The sequence below is a fragment of the Aethalodelphis obliquidens genome, unplaced genomic scaffold (genome assembly GCF_003676395.1).
Source record: "Aethalodelphis obliquidens isolate GAN/ISIS:26980383/991018 unplaced genomic scaffold, ASM367639v1 scaffold8, whole genome shotgun sequence".
Lineage (NCBI taxonomy): Eukaryota > Metazoa > Chordata > Mammalia > Artiodactyla > Delphinidae > Aethalodelphis > Aethalodelphis obliquidens.
In genome coordinates, this window is record NW_020837952.1 from 12,684,611 (window position 1) to 12,709,146 (window position 24,536).

Consider the following 24,536-nt stretch of genomic DNA (forward strand, 5'->3'; position numbering starts at 1 on the left):
GTTTTTTTCATTACCAGAAGGTAGAGCTTACTTTGCCACTTCAGTCAAAACATGACCCTGGCAAGACCCCAAATTTAACGTGGAGCAATCTGTTTAGTTTCATCTGTGCCAGAATACCAAATACCGTCTATCCTAATCCTACGGCTGGTTTCCAAAAAATGTTACTGCATATTTCCAGAGAAATAAATTCCTGAAATTACCATTGGGAAAATAAGTTCTGATTACCAAAATCTAGTCTGCAAGATGTATATTTTTTTCAGGGATATAGCTAGTCCACAAATGGAGGATGCCTGTATATTTAATTTTTCCCTAATGTATTGGTGCTGATTAACTTAGGTGAGTTTTACTATGTTCCTTAAAACACTAGTGAAGCCTTATGGATCATTTAAAGCTGAGATAGAAGCTAAAAACTTCGATTCATCTGTCATTTATCCTGAAGCTTTAAATCCATGTCATTAGATTATCCATAGTTATTTCACGAGGATTTGCTGATTTGTTTTCTTTCCAGATTTGAAATTTCTATTTGTGTGAGTTTTTTGTTTGTTTTCTGGGTTTTGTTTTTGTTTTTACTATTTAGGAGAGCCTAACCAGATTTATTAGTAAGAAACAATGTGTTTTTCTGATGATGATTCTTGCAAACAGTGCTATCAGTTACTAAAGAATAATTACCTTTATTGATTACCTAAATTGTATTGGACATGAAAGAGGATATCACTTAACCCTCATAGCAACCCTATAATATGCATTATTTTCTCTCCTTTAACGATGAAGAAACTGGTGTTCAGAGGATTAAGTAGGTTCCTCAAAGGTCAAAGCTAATATTATGGTAAAGGCAGTATTTGAACCCAGGTCTATGAGGTATCAAAGCCCACACACAGGCTTACTTTCCTGTATTCAGATGAATCCACTAGATTTATCTTCTGGCTTTAAAACTCCATACTACACCTTTAAAAAACTCCTAAGTTCCGATGAACATGCCTTGGCATTAAGCTGAAATGACCAAAAATCTTCTGGAGGCCAGACTGACCCTCCTGCCTTCGTGTACAGTGTATGCATCTGCATCTTTGAACATCCAGTGAAAGTTCTACATAGTGTTCACAAGATGAATCAGCTTTTTTAAAACACCTCATATCGTGGAAAATGCCCTTGTATATTGGTCGGTTAGTGGAATTAATTTAAGGTAACATTGATAGACAGGAAAATGATACAAATATTCTGAATCCCCAGCTGGAATTCCAAGAGGTTAGCATGAAAATTCTCACTCACTTTGTCCTTCCCTCCAACATCCCCTCGGGCCAGGATTCCCCACTGGGGGTTCTGGGGGTGCTACCTCCTTAATACTTCTCATCCTCATCCTTTCTTCTCCTTGCCCACCTCCACTAACTGGCTCTAGCCTTCCTTTTTCACCTCTTCTCTTTCCTTCCAGTAAGCATCGTCATTGGTCTCCCTGCCCTCAGTCTGACATCCCTCCAGTCATTCTGCTATACCAGAGTGGTCTTTTTCCTGATCAAAGTCCTTCTCTGGTTCTCTTTTGCTCTTTGAGTCTCCTTATCTCCTGTAGCACTCAGTAAACTAGGTAGGCTGAATAATGGTCCTCCAAAGATATCCATATCCCCAGACCCTGTGAGTGTTACCCTATATGGTAAAAAAAAATGACTTTGCAGATGTGACTGAGTTAAGGATCTTGAAATGGGAAAGGTTATCCTGGATTATCCAGATGGGGTTAGTGTGAAATCACAAGGTGAAATCATAAAAGGAAAGCAGGAGGGTTAACTGGAGAGAGTGTGGTGATGTGACAACAAAAGCAGAGATTGGAGCGGGTTTCCAGTACAGGTCCAAGGAATGTTGGCAGTCTCCAGAAGCTGGAAGAGGCAAGGAATAGATTCTCCCCTAGCGCCTCCAGAAGGAACTAGCCCTCCAGAAGGAGCTAGCCCTCCTGACACCCTTGATGCTAGCCCCAGAAGACTTTTTTGGACTTCTGACCTCTAGAACAGTAACAATAAATTTGTGCTCTTAGACCATTGAATTTGTGGTTATTTGTTACAGCAGCAATAGGAAACTAATTCAAACCTGTTCTGTAATCATTCATTTTCTTTTCCACTAGACTTGCACTGTCCAATACAGTGGCTATTTAAATTTCACTTTAAAATTAGGTACAAAAATTAAATTTTTCAGTTCCTTAATTACATCTCATTTTAAGTACTCAGTTGCCATTATGTGGCCAGTGGTTACTGTATTGGCCAGTATAGCTCTATTACACTTTCATGGTTGCGGCATGTTCTATTGAACTGAACTGCTTAGGATAAGAATTGTGCTCACCTCTTCTGTTCTCACCCCCTAACCCTGTCCTTCACTGCAAAGGGCCTTGGCTGGATCTAGAGCAGGCCGTGGAAGCAGGCTCAGGCTGTATGCACAGGGAATTGAGAGCACATTCTACCTGTAGGGCAGGATCTGTGTGAGAACGCTCCCTAGGTCCCCAGAACTCCTTACCAGCACAGGGGCACCATTGGCCCAAGTCTAAGAGTATCCTCTTTGTACCTGTCACAGTGTCTTAAAATGGATGGTAGATGCACAGTTGTGTTGAGTAAACATGTTGAAAACCAGTGAATGCCCTGCGTTCTGTGCGTGCTGGGGTTTCACAGTGAATAAAACAACTTCCCTGTCCTCGTGGAACTTACATTCTAGGGGAAGAAATAGCTAATTAACCAGTAAATAAATGTGTACTCTAATGTCAGGGAATAATCAGTGACATGAAGAAAAATGTAGCAATGGGATAGATTGGTGGGGGCTGGGGGCTGGTGGGTATACTTGATATCAATAATTGGATAAAACCTTTCAGGGGAGGTAACATCTGAGGATAGGCCTCTATGAAGTGAGACAGGGGACGTGGGAAGAAAGGAAAAGAGGAAATCAATATGGGGTGCAGTTTTTTTATTGAAGTATAGTTGTACAATGTTGTGATAGTTTCGGATATACAGCAAAGAATATATATATATTCTTTTTCTAAATTCTCTTCCATTATAGTTTATTATAAGATATTGAATATAGTTTTCCCGTGCTCTACAGTAAGTCCTTATTGTTTATCTATTTTATATATGGTAGTGTGCATCTGTTAATTCCATAATAACAATTTATCCCTCAACACCTCCCCTTCCCCTTTGGGTAACCGTAAGTTTGCTTTCTATGTGTTTGAGTCTGTTTCTGTTTTGGAAACAAGTTCATTTGTACTTTTTTTTTTTTTTTTAGATTCCACATATAAGTGATATCATAGGATATTTGTCTTTCTCTGTCTGATTTACTTCACTTGGTATGATAATCTCTAGGTCCACCCATGTTGCTGCAAATGGCATTATTTCATTCTTTTTTGATAGCTGTGTAGTATTCCATTGTGTATATATATCAGATCTTCTTTATCCATTCATCTGTCAATGGACATTTAGGTTGCTTCCATGTCCTGGCTATTGTGATTAGTGCCGCTGTGAACATTGGAGTACATGTATCTTTTCGAATTAGAGCTTTCGTTTTTTGATATGGGGTGCAGTTTTAATCGCTGTCATTCAGAACTCCATGTCCCCCAGTAGTACACTTCCCGCATTCTTTCCCAGTGCTTCCCTTTGTTCGGTCACACTGGGTGTCCACACTGGCCACAATTTTATTATTTTATTGATCGTTATTATTTAGATACTAAAATCGTGTGTTTGTATGTATACACATACTTACAATCTAAGCTTTTTAAGTTCTAGTTGAAGAGGACCTTTACACTAAAACACTGTGTACCTCTTAAACAGTACAGAATTATCAACCTATTGTAAGTTTTCTCCTTGACCTATGCTTTGCTGATTGGGGATGAGAAACTGGCTTATTCTCTAATCGTCATTATACTCTTAAAACCGCTCTGTAGAACTTTACTGGCCCATATGGCAGCCACTAGCCACCGGCGACTATTCAGCACTCGAAAGGTGGCTAGTTCCCATTGCAGTGTGCTGTAAGGTTAAAATACACACCCCATGTTGAAGGCTTAATACAAGAAATTTCAGAATATCTCATTATTAACTTTTTATATTGATTACATGTTGAAATTATAATATTTTGATATGTTGGGTTAAATACAATATATTTAAAAATTAACTTCATCTGTTACTTTTATTTTCTTCAATGTAGCCACTAGAAAATTTAAAATCACATATGTGGCCTACATTTGTGGTTCATATTCAATTTCTACCTGCTTACTTTCTGAGGGTACTTGTCTGCAGTTGGGCATATCATCTGGCTGTGATGCCTTGGGGAGAGAATTAAAATGTGAGGGGACGAATATGTTCAACAGCCATAGACCAATGTCTAGCTCATATAATATTTAACTCCATAGGAAGCCCTAGTTAAAAGCGAAGACTCAGTAGATGATGCTGTTCAGTAGATTGAGTTTCTTTGAAATGTGACTGTTACCTACTTTAGATTTTTATCTCCACTGCATACTTTTCCTCTTTTTAGGTTTTTCCCAGAACTGAAAATTTAAGATAGTGTGTATCATCCCTTTCAGAGCAGATGTATAATTTTTCAGGATCACTGGGGAAAGATTTTAATGAGAACCATCTTTAAAATAGCAGTATTCATGGGCTTCCCTGGTGGCGCAGTGGTTGAGAGTCCGCCTGTCGATGCAGGGGACGCGGGTTCGTGCCCTGGTCCGGGAAGATCCCACATGCCGCGGAGCGGCTGGGCCCGTGAGCCATGGCCGCTGAGCCTGCGCGTCCAGAGCCTGTGCTCCGCAACGGGAGAGGCCACAACAGTGAGAGGCCCGCGTACCGCAAAAAATAAAATAAAATAAAATAGCAGTATTCAGTATTTGAAAGAATTGTAAACCTTAAAAAAATTTTTTTAATGATATTACCTGGTATGCCTAAATATATATAACATTGCTGGAAAAGACAAATGTGTTTTGTGTTTTTTTTTAATCAACAGATTTTTCAGAGTAGCTTCAAGATTACTTGTTTTATTTATTTTATAAAGAAAATTATATAATTGGAAACAGCAAAAGTTGCCGAAGCAATTGAAAATATTTTGGTATTATTTTTTCCCCCGGGGGGCTTGGCACAGGGGCTGTTGGAAGTGAGAAGGAGGAAGTAAAGAATTCTACTGTAGCAGAAGTTAACATTGTAAATCAACTAGACTTCAATAAAATGAATTTTTTTAAAAAAGAATTCAGGAACCTTCTTTTTATAGTTAAAAGCCTGGACTGGAGTCAGATTGCCTGGGTTCAGAATCCAGCTTTACCTACTGGCCAAGTGACCATGGGCAAGTTATTCACCTCTTTTTGCCTCAGTTTAATTGTCTGTAAAATTGAGGTAATAATAGTACTTACCTAATAGAAATGGTATGAGAATTAAATGAGTTAATTCATATATCAATAAAATAGAACAATGCCTGACATTATATGCACTCAATGAAATTTCACTATAGTAATACATTATTGTCATTACTTTTATTAAATATCTCACATATGAATGTAACATTATATTTTCTAAGCCCTTTGACATTCAGACCTCCATCCTTCTGACAATAGTGTGAGTCCGTAAGGATGGGTATTTTTTTAATTTACTTTTTTAATTGAAGATAGTTGATTTACAGTGTTGTGTTAATTTCTGCCGTATAGCAAAGTGACTTAGTTATACACATATATACATTCTTTTTAATATTTTTTTCCATTACGGTTTAGCCCAAGATACTGAATATAGTTCCCTGTGCTACACAATAGGACCTTGTTGTTTATCCAGAGGATGGGTATTTTTTATACCTGTTTTAATGATGAAGTCAGCTGAGCCCAGAAGAGGGTCAGTAACTTGCCCAAGGTCACTGAAGTATTTAGTGACAGAGCTGGGAATCTCATCCATGTCTGTGGATTACCAGTTATCTTTACCAGTAGCCCGATAAGCAAGGCTTTTAAACCCCAGGGAAAGTTACACTGTGGTTTATACACTGAGGCTCTGCAACTCCCTAGTTAAATTGTGGGTTTTCTCTTTGAATTATAACCCAGTAACAGCACACCAGTGATTGCTTGTGGATGGCTTTAGGGTGTGTTTATTTTATGTAAAATCCCAGCGAACTCTAAATTTAAACATTTCACAGCAGAGGGTTATCTTTGCATTAAAATGGTGGTGTCCTCAACACACAACACACTTAACTGTTTTTAAGACCCAACCTTATCCCTGTTTACTGTGTAACTTTGTAAAATTTTGTAAAATGAGAACCATACTACTGTGTTCCCAAAATAAGGATCTGGATCGATTGAGCTTATTTAATTGTTTTCAGATACACAATAACTTTAAGAAAATATAGGCTTTGGAGTCAGACAAAGATGGGTTGAAACCTAGCTCTGCAAAATAGGGATATTGGAGTGTATTTTGCAGGACGTTTGTAAAGATTTGAAGTAACATAATAAAGGGCCTGGCCCTTAGGAGGGGACAAGTGATGGTAGTTAGAGATGCTCTAGAATTTTTACCTGTGTACAAGTGGAGTTGTATCTTCTACACCAGAAACTGCATGTGAAGAAATCATTAGGGGTTGGAAAATCAAAATGAATATAACCTAGAGCTTTGCATATTAGAACATATTTGGGGAAGTATACAACAAAATGTTATCAATATTTATCGCTTGGTGATAGAAAATCAAGTGGGTTTTTAAACTTACATTTTCTAACACATTATAATATACATGTCTGCTTTTGTAGCAATAAACAGTTATTTTTAAGTTAAAAGAATCATTCATATATTTTTAAAAAGCACAAAAAGTAACTGCACCATATTAACAGGTGTGTTCCCAGGACGGATAATTTTCCCCTCTTTCTACTTTTATAATCTTCTAAAATGAGTATGTTTGTATGAATGATGGAGAAAATAAAAGTACATTCTTAATATGCATGATCACCACCCTCACATAGAATCTACAGTACATTAGAAGTTACAGAAAATATGAATTCTTTGGAAATGTGTGAAGATATTCTAGGACCAACAGATGTAATAATAATAACCATAGGTACCATTTGTTTGAGTGTTTTCTGTGTGAGGCTCAATTTGAACTCTTTACATGCATTATCTAATTTAATCCTCATAACAACCCAATGAGATTGGTTTTACTTGAGATTTAAGATTATGTAAATTACCCAAATTCAGGACTCAGAATTTAACCTTGTGACTTTCAAAGAAAAAAAAAAATCATAGTAACAGAGGAAATTTTCACTTATGCTCAGTTGGAGAAATAAAGGTTTCCACCAAATTTATGACCAAGTTTGTATAGGACCAGGTCTTCTCAGCAGCTGTCTGTCAGACCAACTTTAAACTACCATATACTGATTTTTTTTTCCTCAGTTTTTTAATTGGGCAACTTGGGGTTGGGGAAAAATGGGAATGGTGTTCCTTGAATATCTTTTACTTGACTTAGGCTTAAGGGAGAGCATAGCAGAACAAGAGTACAGGTATCAATAAGGGGTGAGGTTTGTTAAGTGAAAACACGTGGTGATACTGAAACCTATTTTGATAGTACCACTTCAAGCATGGAGGTTATGGGTAAATCTGCTCCTATTGTAGTGGGTAATGAACTTGGCAACTGTCTTTCCTTTAGCCTTTGTTTCCCAGAGTGGTTAGGAAAAGATGTTAGGTTTTGAAGGAAGTTTCATATGAGTTTTCGTAACCATTTCCTCATAACTGTTAAACCTTCCCTTTCTTTTAAGTATTCGCTTCTCATGAGTTGTCTGACATCCTGGGCTTTTTAATTGGTTGACTTTGCCCTGTCTCTCAAGTGCACTGACTCATACACAGTACCTTTTTGGAAGTTTGATATTTAATTTAAAATGTATTTCTGTGAATTCTTCGCAGAGGGGGTGGGGTGCCCCAGTTTATTCATCTTTATGTAAAAGCAACTAGCATGAGTCGTATTGTTGGCATTTGATATGTTTTTTGTTGAACCAACGGAGGGGTTCTTGTTTCAGTTCAAGGAGACTTTTCTAAGGGATGGAGTTGCCTGACAGTAGCACAGACTGTTCTTAGGAGACAGGTAGTGAATTCTGTGCAGGCATGGACTTGGGGGAGTTTGATTACCAGACAGTAGATAGGACTAAATGATTTCTAAGGCTTACGGTAAATTTGAGATTCTGTGATTCTTCTGTTTCTCTAACATGTGTCTAAAGAGGAGAGAAACAAAACATAAATTGGAACCACAGATCATCCGGTAGAGCCTTTGCTAGCAATGATGGTTAATGGGGTTTGTATCAGCACTGGAAGCAGAAGTGCTTTTCTCTGGTTTCCCGAGTCAGCATGGATAGTTCTCGTCTTGAGAAACTGTTCCAATAAGATTGGACTGCAGGTCATCTTCCAGATTTAGGCTGAGCCCTAGGAGATAATGATGACGAGGAGAAAATGTTCTAGCATTTTCAATTCTGAGAAAACTAGTGTGAGAGTTTTAGAATGGTCAAACTATTCATATCCAGGTGACAAATAAATTCACTTAAAAGCCAAGAAATAATATTACTCACTAAATATGCCACCTTAAATTATTTTGATTGGTTTTCCACACATCATTTACATTGTAGCCTCATTCATGAGGTCCCAAAAGTTATGATTAATCTGAATTTTGTTTCTCTTCTATTTCTGACAGTTGGACAAGGTGTTGATTTTGTCCAATAAGCCGTCTCTGTCAGAAATCACAAAATGGTAGCCCAGAGGCAAAATCTGGCACAAGGATGGGTTTTCATTGGCTTGGACGGGGTTTGATTTTGTTTAATTAGTTGCTGATATTTAAAAATTTGGAGATTTTACCCCCAAATCAGATTTCTGGCTTCTCTCCAGAAGATCGGGTTTGGCATAACTGCATCAGGCTTCGCTACACAGCAAGGATTATCTGGAGCTTGGTGGCTACATGAGGCATGTGTTCCTGCTTAAGCAATCCTTACCTTTCCTTGTTTTTGTTTTTGTTTTTTGTTTTTTTTGCGGTACGCAGGCCTCTCACTGCTGTGGCCTCTCCCGTTGGCGGCGCACAGGCTCCGGACGCGCAGGCTCAGCGGCCACGGCTCACGGGCCCAGCCACTCCGCTGCACGTGGGATCTTCCCGGACCGGGGCACGAACCCGCGTCCCCTGCATTGGCAGGCGGACTCTCAACCACTGCGCCACCAGGGAAGCCCTCCTTGTTTTTTTATACCCTGCCCACTTCACTCATTTATGGGCCCAGTCTGGGCTCTGAGGGCATTTAGGTTTGTGACCCTTCCTCTGTAAGTAATGCTCATGTGCAGGTCTTAAGACTATAAGTAGCTATTATTTCAGCCTCAGGAAGGGACTGCAGAATAAGGGAAAGTTTTTCACTGGATCTGGGCAGAGTGTTCTGCTTTTGGGGTGCTGCCGGCCTGCCAACTCTGTAACCAGAGGGGAGAAGAAAAACTGTATTCATCCTGAACCGCGCCGCTGGCGTTCAGGAGAGCCCTAGTCTAGGAGACGGGGCCTGAAGTGCCCTGCAGACTGTGGCTTGCCTAAGCTCAGGGTGACTTGGCACCTGTGCCAGGGAAGGATCCAGTGGAGTGGCAGAAGGCTCCGTGCCATCCATTCAGACAGCTTTCTGAATCCCGGCAGCCAAGAGAACATCATCTGTGCCTGTGAGTAGTGTGGGTTCCCGCCAGAAACTTCTCAACTTCAAAGGAAAGAAAAGAAAATTGTACTGTGGGTCACTGTGGAAAAGCTTTTGGCCTTACTGAATTGGGCTCATTTTTACAGAGAAGGAAGATGGCGCATGATGAGGGATTCTACCTGTTTTTCGTGGCCTTTCCATTCTACCCCGGAGGTGCCAAGGTCATTAAAATGCTCAAGGAACTGCTAAACCTAACCATGGCAATAGAATGAACACAAAGAATTGCTATAGTTTGGTCTGAGAGCTGTGTTAGAATTAGGGTAGTGTGAAGAAAGCACGGATGGGCCTTATGGCAAATTCCACTAAAGTTGAAGTTGCCCGTCATGACCAGTTTGGATTTCACTTAGGTTTCTAAAGGCTTAAAGGGGTGGTGGAGGCGGGGGAAATCTTACAAATCTGAACAACCTACACTTCGGTTCTAATAAGGAAAAAACTGTGCTTTATGTTTGACGCCGAAAGTTTGTTCTTATGCTGGCCCAAGACTGAAGTCTGATATCTGGCATTATTAAAAGCAAAACGTACTCTTCAAAAATCTGAGAGCCTGATGACAGGCAGGAGACTGAAGCTCTCTCCAAGGCCCTCTGGTGCCCAAGTCTGATCCAGTGACTTCCTAAGACCTTCGGAATTTACTTTACACTTACTTCATTTGCTTCACCCGCCCCCTTTCCTCCCTTACCTACCCCTCCTTGCTCCTCTCTTATCTCTCTTCTCTCCTTGATTCTCTTCTCCTTTGTTTTCTCAGGAAGCTATGTTTCCCTTTATCTTTCTTCTACTCCCGCCTGCCTTCTTTCCCTCCGCCCATCAGCCCATTGTCTCTTCTCGTAGTACCTCTTACCCAAGGCTTGGGGAAACTTAACAGCAGAGGGGACAGTGTGTGAGCAGAGAGCTGGGAAGGAAGTTTCAGTCAAAAGCAACATTTAGATGGCAGATGCATAGTAGGGGCAGAAGTCCAGAGAAAATAGCTGGTCCTGGGGATTTGCAGGGAGGAGGATTGTATTTCTCAACAATGCACTAAGAGCTGTTCGTGCATCTGATCATATTTAAAAATGAATCTCTTCCAGATAAGAGCAGCTGTGTAAGAGTGGGTGTGGCAGAGGCAATAAAGCTAATACTGTGTTTGAGATCCTGTGAAGAGCTTATAAAGAGGTATAAGATGAGAAAATCCTAGCATTTTCACCTTAGTTTCTAAACTGCTGCTTTGTTATAAAGATTAAACGATACCTTTTCAAAGTAAATTGTGAGATGAATGGACCACAAAGTATATAAGAAAGGTGTTTTAAGTAATTTGCCATTTTAAGCTACTTCAACTCAAAATTAGATACAAATCTAATTATAGTGAAATAAAAGGCAATTCTGAGCACACTATGGTACTTATAAATCCTTCCGTTCCATAGCCTCAGTGTTCTGTTAAATATAGCTGACACTGCCTTCTCTTATCTAAATTGGCATTAAACACTTAAAAAAAATCTCATGTCAAAGATTTGGCAGAAAATGTCATTTTCTGATCATTTAACCAGTTAGAACATATTTCTACAGCTATCCTTTCTAAATGTGAATAGTATGCATTTTTAAAAATAAATTGAAGTATAGTTAACATACAATATTATATTAGTTTTAGGTGTACAACCTAGTGATTCGATATTTTTATACATTACCAAAAACTCACCATGATAAGTCTGGTACCCGTCTGTCACCATATAAAGTTATTACAGTATTATTGACTAAATTCCCTATGCTGTACATTACATCCCCAGATGGGAGGGGAGGACATGCCTTTGTTTTTAACTTGTTAAATAAATAAATTGAAGCATTCCCTATAATGAGAGCTGAGTAAAGATAACACCCCTTATCATTATAGAATATTTACTTTTAAGTCCCCTCCCTAATAATTGATCCAGCCCCTGTCTACCTTAGACCCTGCAATATGTAACAAACCGCCATTCTTATAAATGCCCTGAACTCTCCAGATACTCATACCCCGGGGCCTTTGCACAGGCTACTCCTTTTGCCTGTAATACCCTTCCCACACCCACCCCCAATTTGACACTTCTACTTGGGGATTTGGAGGGAGGAGGGTAGTATTACTCAACAAGGCACTAAGAGCTATTCAGAGCCTTAGTGTCACCTCAGAGCCTTCCCTGATTTACCCTGGGCAGAATTTATTGTTCCTTCCTCTGTGTCCTCACAGCACTTTCCTCATGCTTCCATTATAGGTTTTACAACATTGCCGTTGTAGGAGATGATAGTTATAAAAATAAGTTACTTGTTTCCATGTCTGTAGACCAGGAGCTACCTTGGGAGGCCCTGGGGGTAAAAAGCAATGGGTTTATCTTTTCTTCTCCAGGGCCAGCACCTGAAAGTTACTCAGTAAATGTGTGTCAGATGAAAAGGGTACTCACTCCTTGGCTTGTTGAACAGACAATGAGAGAACATCGTTGAATTCGATTTCTGCAGGTTATGTGGGTAAAGGTTGAGCGTGCAGGACCAGAAGTAACTTTTACTATAGAATTTGGCTTTCATCTGAGGATAAAATAGAAGAATGTTACTTTAATACATAGGTTGCGTATCAACTTGGACATTTTCTGTGGTACTTTGAAGAGATGAAATGAAGAAGAGAATTATTATCTCTGACATTTTCACAAGCTGGTTGATGTTCAGTATTTGCTGTATCTAAGTATCTGCTTAGACCTAAAAAAAATCATCAAAAATATACATATATATATAATATATATGTGTGTATTTCCATATATAGATGTATAGAGCTATATATGAGTTTTTAAATTGCCATCTCTTTAAGGATTTTGTAGCCTAGGATTGAAAGGTATTTATTCTATGATCCAGAATTGTGGCTTTCTGCTGTGAAATGAATGTTAAGGAAGCACAGGTAACTAGGCTACTTTCCAGTTTCCTTGTATCAGCTCCTGAGTTAGAGTTCAGATAGTTCACTTGGAGCCAGAGGTTATTGGAGCTCTCATTTATTGAACTGTAGTTAAATAAAAATAAGATATAAAGTTGCCAATAGCAATCCAATCAAAGTCTCTAATAGAAGTCGAAGGAAAATTAAGTGAAATGATTAGTGCTTCCTTTGTTATTTTCCTAGATGAAGGTTTTCACTTATGTTAGAAACGGACATATAAAAGATACCTTTAGGGCTTCCCTGGTGGCACAGTGGTTGAGAGTCCGCCTGTCGATGCAGGGGACGCGGGTTTGTGCCCCAGTCCGGGAAGATCCTACATGCCACGGAGCGGCTGGGCCCGTGAGCCATGGCCGCTGATCCTGTGTGTCCGGAGCCTGTGCTCCGCAACGGGAGAGGCCACAACAGTGAGAGGCCCACGTATCACACACACACACACAAAAAAGATACCTTTAACTGAGAGATGTTTAAAACATGATTTTCACTGGATTTAACTGGAGTTCTTTTCAACTGTTGACTGAGTAGAACATTGTTTTTGTGGGAAAGCTTGTAGGGCTGGATGCCAGCAGAACCACATGGAGCAGAGAATGAAGAGGTGTAGTGATGGGGTGGTGTGTTGCAGGGAGATGAGGCAGGAAACACATTTTATGAATTAGCAAAATTTGAGTCCTATGTCCAGATGTGGATAACGAAGCATTTTAGTAACTAATTATCTTTACTGAAGCAAGCATTCATTAGAGATAGTTATTGAGTATCTATTATGTGCTGTATGTAAATTCAGAGACGTGATATTTGTATTCAGGGGATTCATTCATAAGCTATATAGTTCAAAGCTCTACAGTCATCGTAACATAATAGCAGTAGTACAGTAATGATTTAAAACGAAAGCAATTGACCAAAATACATGGTTTCCTGTAAAGCTGTGACATTCAGGAAGTACTAGGGAATTAGCATTAGCCACTTAGCTAGTTTTGTAAAATGTTAGGGTTTTTTTTTGGCTTTTGGCTTTCTTTTTTTTTTTTAATTAATTAATTTATTCATTCATTCATTAATTTTTGGCTGCTTTGGGTCTTCATTGCTGCACGCAGGCTTTCTATAGTTGCGGCGAGCTGGGGGCTACTCTTTGTTGCTCCGCAGCATGTGGGATCTTCCCGGACCAGGGCTCGACCCCGTGTCCCCTGCATTGGCAGGCAGATTCTTAACCACTGCGCCACCAGGGAAGCCCTGGCTTTCTTTAAGTAAGAGATATAAATGCAATTTTTATTGCTTTTCTAAATGACGCTAGACATTTGACACTTAAACTTTTACTTGATACATTAATAGTTATATACAGCATCTACATACATTCTAATAGCTTATCTCTGAGGCTAGGCCTAGATCACTTAGGCTTGCTTTGTGTAATTGCACACTATGTGTAATTGTTGAGGGTTATAATTTTGCATCATGAACTTTCGAGTCAGACAAACCTGAGTGGGAATCTGAGCTCTAGTACTTAATCATTGTATAACTTTGGACCAAACACTTAACCTCCTGCTTCAATTTCCTCATGTACGTAATGGAGGCATTACATAATAGGTTTGCTGTAAGAATGAAATGAGCTAAACTACATCAAGTACTTATCACAGCATCTGGAACATAGTAGGAACTCAGTAAATATTCTCCTGTTAGACATAAATGGTAAATTGCTTGTGGGGTTAAACTGTGTTCTAGTAGATGCTTTAAAATTATAATTTGAAAAAAGCCTCAATTTGCAATTAATTCAATACAGAAGATTTAAACTAGTTTAAAAGTTTTTTATTCTTAAAACTTATTTAGAGAAAATGATGTGTAACATGTTTACTCCATGAGACTCCATGTTGAATAATTTCAGGAAAGAATGTCAACGTTTAAAGAATGCCTTGAACCTTTGTCGGTGACACAGCCCTTCCAAAATGTAAATCTTTGGACTCTCTGTAGATCAGTGATTTCCATACACTGTCTTTTTCTAGTAGTAAAAATCAATCTAAGTGTTCTTGCTTAATTATAAGGAAGGTAATGAAGTCCTGCCTCTTGTGCATTCTAAATAAAAGCGCTAAAGCTAATCATTCAGCTCTGTACTTCCTTAAACTGGCCTTTCCTACAATGTAGTTAAACTGCAATAATTGATCAACTTAATTTATTGCCTTTTATCCTAGCTAGTTTTCATCTGGAAAAAAAAATAAGTACAAATTTGTTTTCCATACTTTTCCTGAAAATGTTATCTGGACCAAAATATAATATTTGGCTTTCAAACGCTATGAAAACTGATGCTTTTGTAGTAAGCTTTATTCTAAAATAGTACTGAGGTAAATGTCACTTCAAATGAGGATATTATTATGAGAACTTAGAAAAACAGACACAGCCTCTCTTAAAGTGCAGGAAATGTTGTGAAATTGACTTTACTTTCATATCCATACGGTGAGGATTAACTGTGCTGAGAGGACACTTTCTTATTTTATTCCCAAAGGTTTTATCATTAACTCTACTCCCTCCCAAATGTGCTAATTATCTCTGGAGTTCTAGGATGCAGCCATGGTTCAAGCTTAGAATGGAAGCAAACCTGTTTCATATATGTCTATGGTATTTAGTTTGCCTAAGTCATTGGTGATTTCATAAGTCAGAAGTAGAAAAAGACTTTAGGGAGTTATATTTTCCATGAGGCAGTAACCTGGTCCAGCCATGCTAAACTTCCTTCCCTAGAACCTTACTCTTCTGGGCCAGGGTATCAAGAATTATCATTTTCGGGCTTCCCTGGTGGCGCAGTGGTTGAGAGTCTGCCTGCCGATGCAGGGGACACGGGTTCGTGCCCCGGTCCGGGAAGATCCCACATGCCGTGAAGCGGCTAGGCCCATGAGCCATGGCCACTGAGCCTGCGCGTCTGGAGCCTGTGCTCCGCAATGGGAGAGGCCACAACAGTGAGAGGCCTGCGTACCGCAAAAAAAAAAAAAAAAAAAAAGAATTACCATTTTCAGTTATTTAAAGAACTACTTTTCCATTCCCCAGATTTGCATAGCCTTCCAAATTTTACATATCCTTTAAATGCAGTGCAGGGCCAACTACCTCTGAAGCTATCACTGATGAAGACCCCAGCTCTGGCCTATGGTCTTTTCTTTTCTGAAAGTCCTTTAGTCTGTGTAGTTGACACCATCAAATCTAGAACTTGTATTTTCCTTTTCTCAATCCATATTATATGATAATTGGCCAAAACAGTGTTTGACATGATGAGGAAGTCTTTGTATATCTCATCTCATTGAAGCCTTCTATTGCCTTTGGGAGCCGAATATGGCAGTTACGATTAGCGATCATTTTGCAGTTGAGGAAACGTGAGTTCCACAGAGATGGTTACTCTTCCAAGGTCCTACTTCTAACTGGAACTGACGTCCTGATACTCTGTATTCTACCCCATGTTTGCCTTGTGCATACATCTTGTCTTCTGATCTCAAGTCCGCTAACTCTTCAAAGACCTTTTCTGATGGTAACCCCACATTCCAGATTCCACTTATGAGAAACTTCGTTGCTAATTCACTCATGTACTCGAGGAGAATTGTCCTATAGATGAACCACATTTCCAATTTTAAATTGTCTTTAGCAGTCACATTTTTTTAAAAAAAGGAGATGAACAGGTGATATTAACTTTAACATCTTTTTATAACCAAAATGTCTAAAATTTTTAATTCTAACATTAACTAATATAAAAAATATTAATGAGACACGTTTATGTCCTTTTTTCCCCCACACCAAGATTTTGAAGTCCTCTGTGCATTTTACACTTAGAGCGCATCTCAGTTGGGAGCAGCCACTTCAAGTGCTCAGCGTGCCAGATGGCTGCATGTTGGGCAGCACAGCTTTCTTCCTACAATGTGGTTGACAATCAGCTTCTCCTCTCCGATAACAGATAACACGGACATACTCATTAGTTCCACACCAGATGACAGAAATGAGTGATTCATAACTAATTAAAATAATAGGCTTAGGCAGAGAAAAACATGGATACCATTCATTCTTGTGAGGGTTTTTGTCGGTGGTGTTGGTTTGTTTTGCCCAGTAATTCGTACTTCAAATGAGGACCCCTATAGCTTACAAGGGAAACAATTTAATAAGGTATAGGACACGTAGCCTGTCATTTCATTTATTTCTTCATTTCTTTGTGCTGTTTTCTAGAATGCAAATCTGATCATGTGTCTCTCTTGTTCAAAATTGTTCAATTCCTCCCAACTGGTGTTTCCTACAGTTGCCCAGTGGTAAGATTCACCTGGGTACTTAGTTAAGATCCTCTGTTCCCGGTCCTGTCAGACCAACAGAATCAAAATATCCAGCTGAGGGACCTGGACACAGGTATTTTTAGTAATCACCCCTGGTGGCTCTTATCATCAAGCCAGTTGGGGAAGCTGGCCTAAAAGATGACATTTTACTCCTCAGTCTACCGTGTGGGATCCTTTCTGACCTAGCCCATGACTAGACCCATTACCCAGCCAGAGTTAGGCTTTAGCACAGAGAAGCACTTGGCAAGATACTCTTCCTGTCCTCTCCTCCTGCCTGTGCTTGTGTTCTTTCAGCCTGGGATGCCCTTCCCCTTTGTGTCTGCCAACACGCTGCTGAGTCCCCCTCAGGATCACCCCCGCAGCGTTTGCCTCGTTTCCCGATACACCTCCTCCCATTGCTCCTTGACATTGGTAAATCAAGGCCCTGAAGGTCACTAGCTCTCACTATCTGTTTGTCTTGGCTGTCTTCTCACTGAGGGATGGGGCTTATGATTTCCAGTCTGTTATTAGAGCCACTTAGAAGGGAGTCTGGCACAAGGAAATAGTCAATAAATATTTTTCTAGTGAAAGCCTGCTGATACTAGTAATAATAACATCTCCATCTGTTTCCTAGTGGTTTACAGATTGCAGCATGCTTTTCACTTGCATCATCTCATTTAATTCTCTCACCACAGCCTCGTGAGGTGGAACTCGTATTTTTCGAGATGTTAAGCAACTTGCCCCATGTCATGTGACTTGTAATAGGTGACACCGTAACTCCAACATGGGTCCGTAACGTGCAGAGTGTAAAAGAAGCATAAATCTTGGGTTCAGATTTCTAGTGAAATGAAGAAACGGCCTTTGCTTATTCAGTCTATTCACACACAGAAAGAAATTAATAAAGTTCTTTCACGTTTATGGATTTTTTTTGCTCCAAATTTCTAGCCTTTTTAGCATATTTCTTTTTTTTAATTAATTAATTTATTTATTGGCCGCGTTGGGTGTTCGTTGCTGCGCGCGGGCTTTCTCTAGTTGCGGTGAGCGGGGGTGAGCGGGGGCTACTCTTTGTTGCGGTGCGCGGGCTTCTCATTGCGGTGGCTTCTCTTGTTGCAGAGCACGGGCTCTAGGTGCACCGGCTTCAGTAGTTGTGGCTCATGGGCTCTAGAACACAGGCTTACCAGTTGTGGCACATGGGCTTAGTTGTTCTGCAGCATGTGGGATCTTCCCGGACCAGGGCTTGAACCCGTGTCCCCTGCGTTGGCAGGCGGATTCTTAACCACGGCGCCACCAGGGAAGTCCCAGCATGTTTCACAGAAGTTTGCACCTAGTGTTTAGCTAATCAGTAGCTGCAAGATTATATAAATATTCACATCAGCAATGATTATGTGAACGATTGATGGAACCAGTTAGTCTAATTGGGTTCTTCTCTTTAAAGATATTCCAGTGGTTCTTACCTGGTATTTGGGAGAATTCCTTATAGCCCACAGGTAAAGGTACTGATAAATCCACACACAATGTAGACTTTTTTGACATCATAAGGAAAGTCTGACAAAACAAGACTATGAAATAACTGAGATGGTCTGTGATGCTTTAGAAGTGTTGCTGTGGTTTTATTTTTTGCTGGATGATCACGAGTATCACACCCAGTCTATCAGTTTTATGCCCTAGTCCTAACCATTCAGTAACATACTAGAGAAACAGCCCAGCCTGGCCTCAGTCTTTCCGTGAAACATGCATCACACTCTGTGGTCTCACACAGATTTATTTTAAGGGTTAGGACTTCCCTTTATCAGAGCAATAGCAAGAAATGCCTCCGTTTCCTCCTTTCCTAGGCCATTCCATTTTATTTGTTAAGTATTAGTCAATATTTCTGTAGCTTAGAGGAACTATTTCAGTTTTTTAAACAAATTGAGTAGTTTGAAAGCATAGTCTTTTTGTGTGTTATTCTTGTTGGATTATTGATGTTGATTCATCCTGTGGTGATGCTCTGGTAGAACAGAAATTAAATAAGTCATAAAAAAAACCCAGTAAATTTTAGCTCCTTTAAAATGGCCATTATTAGTATTTAGTAGGTCCTGCCCTAGATTTAAATAATAGCTGCTTGGAGCCTCCTCAGAGATGGCATTTTTCTGCCTGAAAGAATTTGCGCTGTTTTATGCAGTTGTCTGGGAGTCATGGTGACAAGCCCCTCCTGATGTTCTATTAGGTAAATCTTTTCTATACCATTAGAACTTGTAATAATTAATGTACAAAGGATGCTAGCCAGTAATTAAATTTACTATTCTGACTCACGGATAAATTCAGGATGAAATTAAAATATTGAAGCAAGAGCCATTTTTTGAAGACATCATTTTAAAGGGCTTGCCCATATGTTGTCTAATTTGATAAACTACTAAAAAGTACGAGGTATGGAAATAGGAGGACTCATTTTTTTTAATTATTATTTTATTTAGTTATTTATTTGGCTGCTCCGGGTCTTAGTTTCGGCAAGCGGGATCTTTGATCTTCGTTGCGGCACATGAGATCTAGTTCCCTGACCGGGGAGCGAACCCGGGCCCCCTGTATTGGAAGTGCGGGGTCTTAGCCACTGGACAGCCAGGGAAGTACCAAGGAGTCATTTTGTTGTTACTGCTGTTATCCTTCTCAGAAATGTCTCAACCAACATTTCAATGAATTGTGATATGGCAGTCTGTTGTTTTTTATATAACAGCTGTATTGTGATATGTTATATATCATTCAATATACCCATTTAAAGTGTACAATTAGCTGTTTTTTTTAGTGTACTCACTGTTTTAACTGTCACCACAATCACTTTTTGAACATTTTCATCACCCCCCACCAAAAAAAAAAAACCCTGCACCCCTTAGCAGTCCCTTCCCATTTTCCCCAACACCTCCAGCCCTAGTCAACATCGAATCTACTTTCTGTTTCTGCAGATTAGTCTCTTTTGGACATTTCACATTAATGTAATCACACTTTCCATTAGTGACTCCTTTTATTCACTACGTTTATATTTTCAATATAAGCATGAAACAGTACTTCATTCCTCTTTATGGATGAATAATATTCCATTGTATGGCTATATCTCATTTTGTTTTTCTGTTCCATATTGATGGACATTTAGATTATTTCCACTTTTCAGCTGTTAAGAATCATGCTGCCATAACCATTTGTCTATATGTTTTGTGGGAAATGTGTTTTCTCTTGGGTGTATACCTAGGAGTAGATTTGTTAAGTCTATGTCAACCTTTTGAGGAACTGCCACATTGTTTTACAAAGTGGCTGTACCATTTTACATTCCTACCAGCAGGGTATGAGGGTTCCAACTTCTCCACCCTTCACCAACACTTGTGTCTTTTTGATTACAGCCATCCTAGTGGATGTGAAGTGGTATCTCATTTTGCTTTTGACTTCCTTGTGATCTTTTCCTCATTTGTCCTAAACTTTTCTAAATTAAAAGATAATCAAACAAATTCTCTCCGATTTTTGGAGCATACTTTTTCTCTAGGTTCTGTCCCTCCACTTTTCCCACTATTGAAAATGTTGCCAGCGTCCTATTTTGACTGGAAAATTAGAGATAATGTGAAATAACAGTTACTCCCTGCAAAATGAGGATGGGATTGTAACTGTTTAAAATACGGTCCTCCGGGGCTTCCCTGGTGGCGCAGTGGTTGAGAGTCCGCCTGCCGATGCAGGGGACGCGGGTTCGTGCCCCGGTCTGGGAAGATCCCACATGCCGCGGAGCGGCTGGGCCCGTGAGCCATGGCCGCTGAGCCTGCGCGTCCGGAGCCTGTGCTCCGCAACGGGAGAGGCCACAACAGTGATGAGGCCCGCGTACCCCCAAAAAAATAAAATAAAATAGAGTCCTTCTTCTCAAAACTCCCTAGTTCTTGATTTTAAATCTAAGAATGAGATCCAAGAAGGAAGCCCGTATAATTTTTGTGTACTTCTACAAAAACAAAAAGAACAATGGAATAGTAACTTTACATATTGTTATAAAACCTAAGAATAAAAAGGAAATAGCCTATTCACCACATACTGGATTTAATAAGAAAAGGCAAGAATAAAGCAAGTAATACTTTGACACATCATGAGCTAAACTTTTAAATAATATACACATGTTTTTATAATAAAAGTTTTTTATAATAAAATTTTTAAAAAGGAGGGGGGGAGAAACAAAACAAAACAGAACTCATTGACAGCCAAAGACGTCTGATTTTTTTTCCACTTAGCACAGCAAGATGTGCTACAATTACTTCATCAAAAAAGACTTCCTGGATGAGAAATGCCCCCACCCTTGATTTTTTTTTTTTTTCTTTATGAAACAAAACTAGGTCTGTATTTGTGGGGGGGAGTTTGGCAGACATGCTGATTATAATACTGTATTGAAAAATATTTACTTTGATGGACTAAAAACCAGCTGCTGTTCGTGGTAGTTAAAAGCCTGTAATAATGTCTTCACGTTGGTGTTCACCACACTTTTATGAGATTAATAATAGGATCCCCCAATCTCCAAGTGGAGAAACCAAGAGAGGACGCTTGAGAAATGCTTTCCTATCTTCTCCCGGGACTCCCCCAAAACCATGCTGCTTGGACATGAGCTTATTGAGATCAGAGACCTTGTTTCATAGTTACTGTATCTTCTTTGCCAGGATATAGGCCTGGCACACTGTAGGTACTTAAAACATGTTGCACGGATGAAAGGCAGGCAGAAGCGTTCAATTAATTGACGGACGGACCTGGGTTAGAGGTCCTGCGGGTGCCACTTACAAGCTGAAGTCTCTACATGAAGTATGTCATCTCATCAAACCTCAGTTTCCTCTTTGCAAAATGAGGATAATACTAGTATCCACTTCATTAGGGTGTAGAACAGCAAGCATTCGATTGTTATTAGCTATTAAGTTGAGCAAATTTCCTGACTCCTCATTCAGAACTGGATGGCCCTGCTGTTAATGAGCCTGATTACACATGGTCGAGTATGTGCATACGTACTGTCAGCTCAGTCTCTATTTGAGAAGAAGCATGGGAAGAAATTGAGGAGCTGTTATTCGGACATCAGTTTCTTAAACTCCACTGAATTAGATTCAGCCCTCACTTTTAGGGAATCATGCACCGGACACTGGGAAGGATGAAATAAAGAAGTTTTCCAGTATGAATATTCTTGTCTTTGGATGTTAGCCCTGAGTCTCAGAACAAAAACAAGTCAGTAGTTAATAGTTACTGTATCTTATTTTCGAAAACACACATGGATCATTGTTACAGTCATTTGCAGATAGTTTTGCATGACACACTTTTGCTTTTGTGTTTCTGCTAAATCACTAAATGACTAACCTTCCCGTTTGTATTAAAATTGTCAAAGGATTCTTTTCAGATAAATGTGTCGATAAGGCTTAGTTTGAGCAATGGGGAAAAAGTGAAAGCCAAGTGAAGAGCTCTTGATCTTGTGATCAGAATAATAAAGTGGAATCCAAGGATTGCCCCATAATGAATGGATTATTTGGATATAAAAGGAAATTATTTTTAGGTGTGGCATTCCTATAAACCCTGAAGCTATGTGTTTTACAAACTAGAAATTTATGCACTAAATAAAAATTACCAGATGTCAGTGTTTGTATGTGCCAACTGGCAAAGAAATTGAGAAGGTTCAGAAGTCTGGAAGAAATGATGCTCACTTCTTTGCCATTCAAACTCTAAAAGGATAGTTGAGGTAAAATGCTGTTTAAAAAACTACAGGGTCCTCAGCTACCCAAAGATGTCACGCGTTACAAATTGTTATCTGAAAGGCTTTCATTTTTTTTCCCCTCATGACTCCACGCATGTTTGTGGCATTGCAAATGTAATCCATGTTTCTATTCTAATTTTTTTTTTTTTTTTTGCGGTACGCGGGCCTCTCACCACCGTGGCCTCTCCCGTTGCATAGCACAGGCTCTGGACGCATAGGCTCAGCAGCCATGGCTCACGGGCCCAAGCCGCTCCATGGCATGTGGGATCCTCCCGGACCGGGGCACGAACCCGTGTCCCCTGCATCGGCAGGCGGACTCTCAACCACTGCGCCACCAGGGAAGCCCTCTATTCTAATTTATTACATTCTTTCCGGAGGCTTATCTCATTCTTTTACAGGGTCAGCAGATATCTTATTTAAAGACCCAACCTGAGCACAGCAGCCTCGTAAAGGTCCAATACAGAGCTAAATGTATAATAGGATTCATTATTTTTATCTTGCACATACCACCACACCTCAGTAATTTTCATGAAATCATCAAATGGATTCTCTTCTCTCCTTAGAAATTCGAGCTCAACTGGTAGAACAACAGAAATGCCTGGAGCAGCAAACAGAGATGCGAGTTCAGCTTCTGCAGGACCTGCAAGATTTCTTCCGGAAAAAAGCCGAAATTGAGACGGAATATTCTCGGAACCTAGAAAAGTTAGCAGAAAGGTTCATGGCAAAAACAAGAAGCACTAAGGATCATCAACAGTACAAGTAAGAGGGACTTGACTCAAATTCACCTTTCCAAGGGGATATCCTATCTTTTTACCACCCTTATTGGTTTTAGAATTTTCCATTTTTGTCTGAAAAGTTGTTGATTGATATATCCCCATAGGTAAAAGCATCCCTCTGCATTTATAATTTATGAGCATAAATGTATTACATTTTAAACTAATAGTATTCTCTTGACATGTTTCTCTTTCCAATAAATACACTAAGAGTTGTTGTTTAACACAGGTAGGTATTTGGATGGGCAAATTTTAAATAGCTGATTCTTCAAGCAGATACCTCAAGATTTCTGTATAGTGATCTTACATGAAAATAAGCAGTGAGGGTTGCTTAAATTTATATCCCACCCCCCAGTCATGCTTGTGGTCATTGCAGTTGAGACTGACTTAAAACAAGGGCTTTCGGTAAAATGCGTACAATCTAGCTTAATTAAACCTTATATTAATTGCACAGTTGACCCTTGAAGAACCCAGGAGTTAGGGGCACCAATCCCCTGCACAGTCGAAAGTCCACATACTGCTATCTCTGCCTCAGAAATAAAGGAATTGATAAATGAGTCACCTAAAGGCAGGAAGCTGAAACAGTTATGGACAGATCAGGACTCAAACCCAAGTTCTACATATTGTGATCTCTAACTGAACAGAAACTTTCCCCCGCATCTAGTTAATTTAAGGATGTAATGAAAATAGAGGTACTATGTTTTTTTATATAAATTTATTTTTTATTTTTGGCTGCGCTGGGTCTTCGTTGCTGTGCGCGGGCTTTCTCTAGTTGCGGCAAGCGGGGGCTACTCTTTGTTGCGGTGCATGGGCTTCTCATTGCGGTGGCTTCTCTTGTTGCGGAGCACGGGCCCTAGGCGCACGAGCTTCAGTAGTTGTGGCTCGCGGGCTGTAGCGCGCAAGCTCAGTAGTTGCGGCGCACGGGCTTAGTTGCTCCGCGGCATGTGGGATCTTCCCGGACCAGAACTCAAACCCGTGTCCCCTTCATTGGCAGGCAGACTTCTAAGCACTGTGCCACCAGGGAAGTCCCACAGGGACTATATTTATTGAAAAACATCTGTAAGTAGACCTGCACAGTTCAAACCTACGTTCACTGTCAACTGTACTTCATTTGTTTAAAAAAAAATACATGCAGGTCTTTCTGATGAGATTTACTTTAGAATTTAAATCTGAGACACAAGTAGGCAGACAACTCCAATAGGTA

General features: G+C 39.8%; 1 protein-coding gene across 3 annotated transcripts in view; it reads left to right on the plus strand.

The window, feature by feature from the left end:
- The window catches only part of SRGAP1 (SLIT-ROBO Rho GTPase activating protein 1), a 279,039-nt gene that overhangs the window by 112,416 nt on the left and 142,087 nt on the right, over positions 1–24,536 (plus strand). For all 3 annotated transcript variants that reach the window (XR_003432866.1, XM_027106895.1, XM_027106894.1), the window contains exon 2: positions 23,123–23,318. Coding sequence is in view for 2 of the 3 variants with exons in the window: in XM_027106895.1 (XP_026962696.1) it covers positions 23,123–23,318 (196 nt within the window). In the remaining variant the exon portion in view is untranslated. The remainder of the gene's footprint in view (positions 1–23,122; positions 23,319–24,536) is intronic.